Source organism: Ochotona curzoniae, unplaced genomic scaffold, assembly GCF_017591425.1.
Source record: "Ochotona curzoniae isolate NIBS_2020 unplaced genomic scaffold, NIBS_Ocur_1.0 contig_883, whole genome shotgun sequence".
Classification (NCBI taxonomy): Eukaryota; Metazoa; Chordata; class Mammalia; order Lagomorpha; family Ochotonidae; genus Ochotona; species Ochotona curzoniae.
The window spans coordinates 16795035-16803956 of NW_024466599.1; the positions used below are offsets into that span (position 1 = coordinate 16795035).

Below are 8922 nucleotides of genomic sequence, written 5' to 3' on the forward strand. Positions count from 1 at the left end.
CATAGTTCAAGTTCAGTTGAGATTCATTCCTTGCAAACACATGCCTAGCATAAAGTTCAGTGTCTTATTGTCCAGATAAGTTCAGTGGCCTCTTGGGGAGACCTTCTCTGGTCTGAAGATAGGTCTCACAGAGTAAAGATCCGGTCAGTTAAAAGCCCCAACAAGGCCTCAGTATCAATATACAACATTATGGAATTAATTGACATAGTATTGGGTAAACAATATGTTTGTTATTTTTTGAACCTGTCATTGATACTGTCTCAACTCAGATGTTTCGAAGAATGGAACTTGCATTATTTTTAACATATTGTTTATCCTGCAGACTTTCAAAAGAGATAAGATTATTGGAGTAACTCCTTGTGGTCACTAAACTCAGATAGTATTCACATCAATAACCACACAAGTAGACAGTGGTGAATAGACTCTTACCGTGTGGCCATAATTTATAGCAAGTCTTAAAAATACATAAATGTTTGCTACCTGTTGAATAGAATTCCTGTTTGATGTGATTTTTAAGAACAAAACTAAAGCCTTTATCTTCAGTAAGCCAAATGAGATTGAGGGATGGGTGGAACTTACTGATACCTATTCTTATAACAAAATTCAGGGAATATTGAAGCCAGTGCTGTGGCATCACAGGTTTAGCTGCCACCAGCAACACCAGCATCACATGTGGACACTGGTTTGAGTCCCAGCTGCTCCACTTCATATCCCGCTCCCTGCCAATGCACGTAGGAAGGCAATGGAAGATGACCCAAGTGTTAGACCCACATTGGAGATGCTGCGGAAGCCCCTCGCTCCTGGGTGTTAGAGTCTTTCTGAATATGAAACAGCACATGGACGAAATTTCTCTCTCTCCCTGTTCTCTTTCCTTTCCTCCCATGATACATTGTTGTTATGTTTTTAAAGATGGCTATATTTTTGAATTTTAAATAGGATGTAATGTTGACCTGTGTAATCAGTACTTCCAGTTTTCTTCATTCCTTTGTGTAGTTTTTCAATCTGGTAACATCTTTCTTCTCCTTGAAGGCTTTCTTTAGCATTTTTTATGCTACAGTTCTGCTTATAATGATTTAGCTTTTATGTGTTTACAAGTTATTTTACCTCCATCTTTGAAAGATCTTTTCCGGGCCCTGCGCAATAGCGTAATGGTTAAGGTCCTCGGCTTGAACATGCCAGGATCCTATATGGGTGCCAGTTCTAATCCCGGCAACCCTGCTTCCCATCTAACTCCCTGCCTGTGGCCTGGGAAAGCAGTCAAGGACGGCCCAAAGCCTTGGGATCCTGCCCCCATGTGGGAGACCCAGAAGAGCTCCTGGCTTCGGATTGGCTCAACCCCAGCCATTGCATTTACTTGGGGAGTGAATCTTTGAACGGAAGATCTCCCTCTCTGTCTCTTCTCCTCTCTGTATATCTGACTTTCCAATAAAAAATGAACAAATATTTTTTAAAAAATAAACAAAATCTGGGCCCAGCGCTGTGGCGCAGTGGTTAAAGTCCTCGCCTTGCACTCCCAGGATCCCATATGGGTGCCGGTTCTAATCCCGGCAGCCCCTCTTCCCTTCCAACTCCCTGCCTGTGGCCCGGGAAGGCAGTCGAGGATGGCCCAAAGCTTTGGGACCCTGCACCCGCGTGGGAGACCCGGAAGAGGCTCCTGGCTTCGGACCGGCATAGCATCGGCCGTTGTGCTCACTTGGGGAGTGAATCATCAGACGGAAGATCTTCCTCTCTGTCTCTCCTCTCTGTATATCCGCCTTTCCAATAAAAAAAAAAATAATAAAAAAAAATCTTTAAAAGAAAGAAAGAAAGATAGATAGATAGATAGATAGATAGATAGATAGATAGATAGATAGATAGATAGATAGAAGTTAGCAGCTTTAGCTTTCACCACTTTAAAGATCTTACTCAACTTCCATGCTTCTGATAAGATCCCTTTCCTTTGGTCCATTTGTCTTTGCTTCTTTGTGTGTGACTGTTTTTTTGCACCCTGCCTGCCACTGACAGATTTTTGTTTTACGTCATTTTGAACAATTATGATATGCCTTGCTTTGGTTTCTCTTCTTGGGGTTCATTGAATTTTTTTTTCTAAGATTTTTTTATTTATCAGAAAGAGTTACAGAGTGGAGAGCTGATGGAAAAATCTTCCATCTGCTATTTCACTCTACAAACAGCTGCCAGGCCAGGGCTGTTCCAGACCAAAACCAGGAGCCCAGAGCCTCTTCTGGGCCTCCCATGTAGGTGAGTTGGGCCATCTTCCACTGCTTTTCCAGGCCCATGAGCAGGGCACTAGACAGAAAGTGGAGTTGCCAGATCTCAAACTATTGTCTATATTAGATGCCCACATCACAGTGGCTTAACCACACAACTGTGCTATACCATAAGCCAGCCCTGGTTCATTGAACTTCTCACAAGAATATAATTTAGAAAAGTGAAAGATTTATTTATTTTTGGAAAATCAGATACACAGAGAGGAAGAGACAGAGTGGAAGACCTTCCACTCAATGATTCACTCCCCAAAGTGGCTGCAACGGCTGGTACTGAACCGATCCAAAGCCAGGAGCCAAGTGTTCTTCTGGGTCTCCCATGCAGGTGCAGGGTCCCAAAGCATGCGGCCATCCTCAACTGCTTTCCCAGGCCACAAGCAGGGAGTTAGATGGAAGTGGGGCTGCCAGGATTAGAACCGGCACCCATATGGGATCCTCATGTGTTCAAGGTGAGGACTTTAGCTGCTAGGCCACTGTGTTGGGCCTGGAAAGGTAGATTTTATAGAGAGGGAGAGACAGAAAGATGTTCCACCTACTGGTTTACTCTCCAAATAGTTGCAGCTGCCAGAGCTGAGCCCTTCTGAAGTGAGAAGTGAGGAGTTTCTTCTGGGTCTTCCACATGGATGCAGTGGCCATGCTCCACTGCTTTCCCAGGTTCTAAGCAGGGAGCTGGATGGGAAGTGAAATAGCTGGGACTTGAAGTGGGACCCATCTGGGATGCCAGTGCTTGCCAGCGGATTGGCCAACTGAGCCATCACGCTAACCCCAAGTTTCTTGCTTCCTGAGCGTGTGGCCGACTGATACTAACTGTATATAGTCTCACCTGCTCTTTCTGTCATCTGAACTATTTGGGGGGTTGATTTCAAATGATTGGCTTTCCTGTTCATTATGGGTCATGTTTTTTCCCTTTTTTGCATGCATACCTAGTAATTTTTTTCTTTACTGGATGCCACACATGTGATTTTTATCTATTCCTATAAATATCCTTGAGCCTTCTTTTGGGAAGAGGTTCAGGTCAGGTCTTGCTTTTTTTTTTTTTTTTTTTTTTTTTTTGGCGGGGGGAAGTACCAAAGCAATATTTATACCTAATTTTTCCTTCCCACTGAAGCAAGATTCACATAGTGCTGTACCTGATACTATATCATTTCCCAGTCTAGCTGATGGCTTTAGGACCTGTCTTTGGGAATTGCTCCATTCATCCCTGAGCTCAGAATGGAGGATTCCTACAGGCATCCAGAGCTTTCTTTGGGTGTCTCCTCTGATCTTCTGCCCCATGGATTCTAACTGGGCTTCTCCAAGTCAAGGAGCCTGCCAGGTTCCCTGCCCCCATCTTGCAAAGCTGGCACTTCTGGGCAGCAGGCTTGGTGGGTGCCACAGGAAGGACTCCTCAGTTGTTTCCCGTGTCACAGAGGGCACTGCCCTCCACTGCGTTTGGCCAGGGCCTTGAGGGCGTTTGTTTCATACATTTTGTCCACTGGTTTTTTTTTTGGTTTGTTTTTTAAGATTTGTTTTGATTGGAAAGATATACAGAGAGAAGGACAGAAAGATCTTCTGTCTGCTGATTCACTCCCCAAACTGCCACAGTGACTGGAGCTGAGCCGATCCAAAGCCAGGAGCCCGGAGCCTCCCTTGGGTCTCCCATGCAGGTGCAGGGTCCCAAGATGGTGGGCTGTCCTCGACTGCTTTCCCAGGCCACAAGCAGGGAGCTGGATGGAAGCGGGGTTGCTAGGACTAGAACGGGAGCCCACATGGGATCCTGGCACATGTAAGGCGATGACTCAAGGCCCTAGCCTACAGCACTGGGCCCTGTTCACTGTTTTTGGTTTTAGGTTTTTTTTTTCCCGTTGATTCAGCCGGAAGGGTAGAACTGATCCATGTTACTACATCATAACTAGAGGGAATGTGTGTCACTGATTAACTCTTAGCTCTGTGTGTGTCAGAGAGAGAATGAATTAACTGCTGCAGTATCATATACAACCTGATACATTTTCATGAATTGAACACAGATCCAAGTAGCTACCCCCTCCCCTCAGAACATCAGCAGCACTCCACTCCAGGGTCTCCCGATCTTCTGCATGTTCGCCTCCCCAGGGGGAACCACTGTCAGAATTTCCAACAACACAGTAAATTGCTAACCTTTTGTTTTCTGTCCTATTATTTTTTTTGGTCAGAGAATTGCTTTTCATTAAAGCACTTGGCTTTTAACTGAAAGAACAACCAGCTTGTAATTGGCCTTGTTTGTCTTTGATAGATGAACGATCCATCTCTGCGACACCCAGGCCTCTACTGCAGCCAGCTCTCATCCACTGACCTCCTCAAGACGGAAGCGGATGGAACCCAGGTCAGTAAGACAGGACTAAGCCAGAGCTGCCAGGTGCACTCCAGACACACAGAGAACACGTGACTGTGGGACTCAGAGCCTGCCTGGGGCTCAGACCTGCCTGGGTGTCCTCATTTCATTCTTCTTAGTTGTGCCGACTTGGGCATGGTATCAAATTTCTGAGCTGCTATACAATCAGAGATTACACAAAGAAATAGATGGGAAGGTTTAATGCAATGCTTAGGCAAGTAAAGGAATGCCTAATGTATAAAAATGGCCACTAAATGTGTGAACAAATACAGTTCAAAACTCATCTGTAATCAGAATGCTTCATAGAATGTGCATGAGTTCAGGCAAAAGAGCAGACCTGCTCCTTGTGCTTGTAGAAGTTTGCTACTAATCACCGCAAGCAGCAAGTGTGGCCACTTCCATAAATTAACCTAAATCTAGAAATTTCGGATGTTTATCATTCAGTTTGGTGCTTTAGGTTCAGTTTTTATCCGTAGTTGTCAGAGAAGCAGTGTGCTACACATGGAGGTAGACAGACAAATAGAATGTGTCCCTCACCCTCTGAGCCGCGGGGAGGCGGTGCAAGGAAGTGTGCTTCGGGCGGCTATTCTTTGGCTCCCTTGCGCCTTCCTACGAAGGAGAGCATGCTCATTTCTTCACAGCTGAGCAGACCGAGCCTGAGGAAGTTGACCTGCTGGTGCCATTCACAGAGCTAGAAAGAAGCCAGGTGTGACACCGAAGCCCGTGCCGTGCCTGTCTGGCACTTAGGACCTACAGAAGGATAAAATGTGTGACACAGGCCTGTAGACTGTCACACAGTGGGAGACAGTAAACCGACCTATTTGTGTTATAAGCAACAGAAGCCACATAGCGATCACAGAAAAAAACAGTCAGCCAGCTGGCCACAGGAGACGAACTGAACTGGGCCTGAGAAAGTGCTGCCAGGCCCAGAGAAAGGCAAGGGTGCCATGGTGGCTGGAGCCAGTGAAGAAGGTGCTGGAGGTAGAGAACAGGAAGCAGTAGTGTCTTAACATAGGTAAGCACTAGTAATCCAAATTAGTAGGAATTGAAATATGTGAAGTAAATTAGGGCAAACCTCTAGAGACCTCGAATGCTAAACTCAGGGATCTGGATTCAGTCCCACTGAGGAAGCAGCACAGTGATGAAAGTGCTGGTTGGGTTTAGGGGTGGAGGGGAGGACATGCAGAACAGCTGGCTCAGGAGAAAGCTCAGTTAGCTAGGAGGCTGCACCAGGAAGGAAGGGCTGAGTTCTGTGCAGGGTTAAGAGAGGGCATTTTGTGAGGAGGAAATGAGGATGACTTTATTCACCAGAAGTCTCACAGCCACAGAGACAAACACTGGGCAGCGCAGCAAATGTATTCAATCACAGGAGCCAAGGTTAAGGTTCTGGAGCCAGGGACGGGAATTCAACGGAAGTCAAATGATGGTGGAAAGTCACCGGAGGTTGGCGCTGCCCACTCCGTTCCGCTCTTCTCTCCTGACGGGTCCTAAGCCTCTTCCCTGTGATGTTTTTGCCTGTCTTGGAAGGTGGTGTGACAATGTAAGAAGTCTTTTGAGATCTGCTCCAAAGAGATCAGCTACCCCATGCTTTAAGTGACAGTTCAAGTGGCTGAAATATGTTTCAAAGTTTTGTTTAATCTTTTCAATTTGTTTTATTTCAAAAGTAGTCTAAGACAAAAAAACACAATTTCTTATTGAAGCCATATTTTCTCAGTTGTTTGTTTTTCATGTTTATCAAGAATGGTTTTAATTATTTGGAGACAAAAAAATACTTTATCCCCCCCCCCCAATATTTTATGTGTAGAAAACTGTAAACATGAAATTTTAAATGTTGGTTAGAAATCAGTGTCTAGAAAGCACTGCAGTCTGTGCGAGGTTTCGGTGTGGGAGGTGTCATTCTGTTGCAACCCATCATGGACGCTCCACTTGCTCCACTGTGTTTGTAGCTGTCAAACAGAAAGTGGGGAGTGAACTGGCTAGAACAGACATGTATGTACAGACAGGGACAGGAAAACGACAAGGAGAGGAGGACCGGGAAGGGAGCTGCCAGGGGCTTGCTCTCTTGGAAAGATGGAATGGGAAAGAGACAGGAGACAGGAGAGAGAACTGGCGAGATGCCTGCTGTGGGGAGTGTCATCCTGGGGAGGGAGGGAGGTTCCGGGGAAATTGTAGAAGGAAAGGAGAGGAATGGGAAGTTACAGAGCAAGTGTGTTGCAACGGAGCACAGAGGCAGCTGGAGAATAGACCTAGAGAGGGGTAAACCCACTAGCAAAAGCCCAGAGAAATGGGTGACAGATGGGAGCAGGTAAGACAAGAAACAAAATTTAGGAAATGAGGCAAAGAAAGAAAATGAAGAGAGAAGCAATGCTAATCTCTGTCACTCATCAAGTGCTACAGAATGGTACAGAGGGTATCCTGTCCAGGTGGGAACAGAGTGGAGATATGTATGGACTAAGAATAAGACAGGCTAGAACGATAAAGAAATCCAGTGGTGAGGACATTTAACATCAGGCCAAAATTTGGTAGGAACCAACCTTTATTCCTAACTTTTCAGAAAAAAATAAGTGTAGATGGCATGACTTAGTAATGAAAGAGCAAAAGAAAGTACCACTAATCTAAAATGTTCATGAACCTTCTAAGCATGAGGCACAAGTTTGCCAAAAGTTGGAAGCAGTCAGATGCGCTGAGACCTTTTGAAGCCGTTGCCGTTCCTGATGTGGTATGGCCTGCATCAGTTCTACAAATGACTTTTTAATAATGTTGATTGGTAAACACTAACCTCTGGCTTTGTTTTCCCAATAGAGAAAACGCTAGAACCTTGCAACTTAAGACATTTTCAAGAAATATATGAATTACTACCATAAATAGTTGAAGGGAAAATTCACACTATTCTCAAATATCCTCAGCTAGTATAATAACTGTTACTTGAAGCTTGTGTATTTAAATGGGCCGTCTATCAGGGGAAAAAATCAAATGTAAGTTGTTCTACTGACATTTTGCAATAATGCTAGAGCCAGTATGTAAAAAACTATGTGATCATGTATTTACACATTATTCAGATCTTCTGGACATTGACTTTAATAACACTGATGTCCTATGATTGAATTGTGGTGGTCTTATTTTGATAATATCGGGTTAAAGCCCTTAATTTTTCAGTAACATAAATTTTTTCTATCTGACTGAAGCATCCATAGGAAGTTTATAGACAAGTTTTCCAAATAGCATATATTTAACAAAAAAAAAACCACCAAACCACCACTGGAAACCCAGACTTGGAAACAGCTTTTCCCAATCTTGGCCACGTGTTAGCAATGGCATTCACTTTCCCTGTTGGTGGCAACCCTGTAGGAGGAGTGACCATTCCAATTTTGATTTTATTTTTAAAGTGTGAACTTTCCAGAACCCTGAGCAAAATGAGTGCAGCGATTTTCTTTTTGTAGGACAAGAAGACAGAAGAGTTCTTCTCTGTGGTGACTACAGACTAGAGGAATGCTCTAGTGAGTTTCCACTTCAAGTAGTACCCACTCATAAGCCGGGGGGGCAGACCCTTCTGTCTAAACACATCTTTCGTTTGTGTCCCAGCAGGTGCAACAGGTTCAGGTGTTTGCTGACGTCCAGTGTACAGTGAATCTGGTAGGCGGGGACCCTTACCTGAACCAACCCGGTCCACTGGGAACTCAAAAGCCCACGTCAGGACCACAGACCCCCCAGGCCCAGCAGAAGAGCCTCCTTCAGCAGCTACTGACTGAATAACCACTTTTAAAGGAATGTGAAATTTAAATAATAGACATACAGAGATATACAAATATATTATATATTTTTCTGAGATTTTTGATATCTCAATCTGCAGCCATTCTTCAGGTCGTAGCATTTGGAGTTTAAAAAAAAAAAGGAGTTCACCTTTGTTGGGAGATTGAAAGATGTTTTTGTTTCTTTGTAAAGGCCTTGGATGTTGAAAAAATACCAAGGTAGAACAGTTGGACAATCTATTTCTTGAGCCAAATTTAATTATTCTTATTTTTGTAATCAGTCATTGGCTTCTTACCTGGATGAAGGCTTTTTGGAGGATAACCAAAACAACAAGTTCCAAGGGGAAAACAGGACTCTGCCCCCGCCGGCTCAGCCCGACCCACCCGGGAAGAAGGGCCGGGGGCCTAGCCTGCCCCGTCCACTGAAGGCTGTCACGCCTCGAAGTCAGCAGTCCTCCCCTGCCCTGAGCCCAGGCAGCTTGTGTGTACAATCAGCCTCTTCTAGCAACTTCGTACCCGTTGGCTACAAGAGAATATTTTGCCTCCAAATATGTACCTT

The 8922-nt window shown here is 44.6% G+C and overlaps 1 protein-coding gene across 1 annotated transcript in view; it reads left to right on the top strand.

Moving 5' to 3' along the window:
• The window catches only part of NCOA1 (nuclear receptor coactivator 1), a 164282-nt gene extending 155791 nt beyond the window's left edge, over window positions 1-8491 (top strand). Inside the window, exons 21-22 of the mRNA XM_040992920.1 lie at window positions 4516-4605; window positions 8200-8491. Of these exons, the coding sequence (XP_040848854.1) occupies window positions 4516-4605; window positions 8200-8367 (258 nt within the window). The 3' untranslated portion in view covers window positions 8368-8491. The remainder of the gene's footprint in view (window positions 1-4515; window positions 4606-8199) is intronic.
• The last annotated feature ends 431 nt before the right edge of the window (window positions 8492-8922 follow it).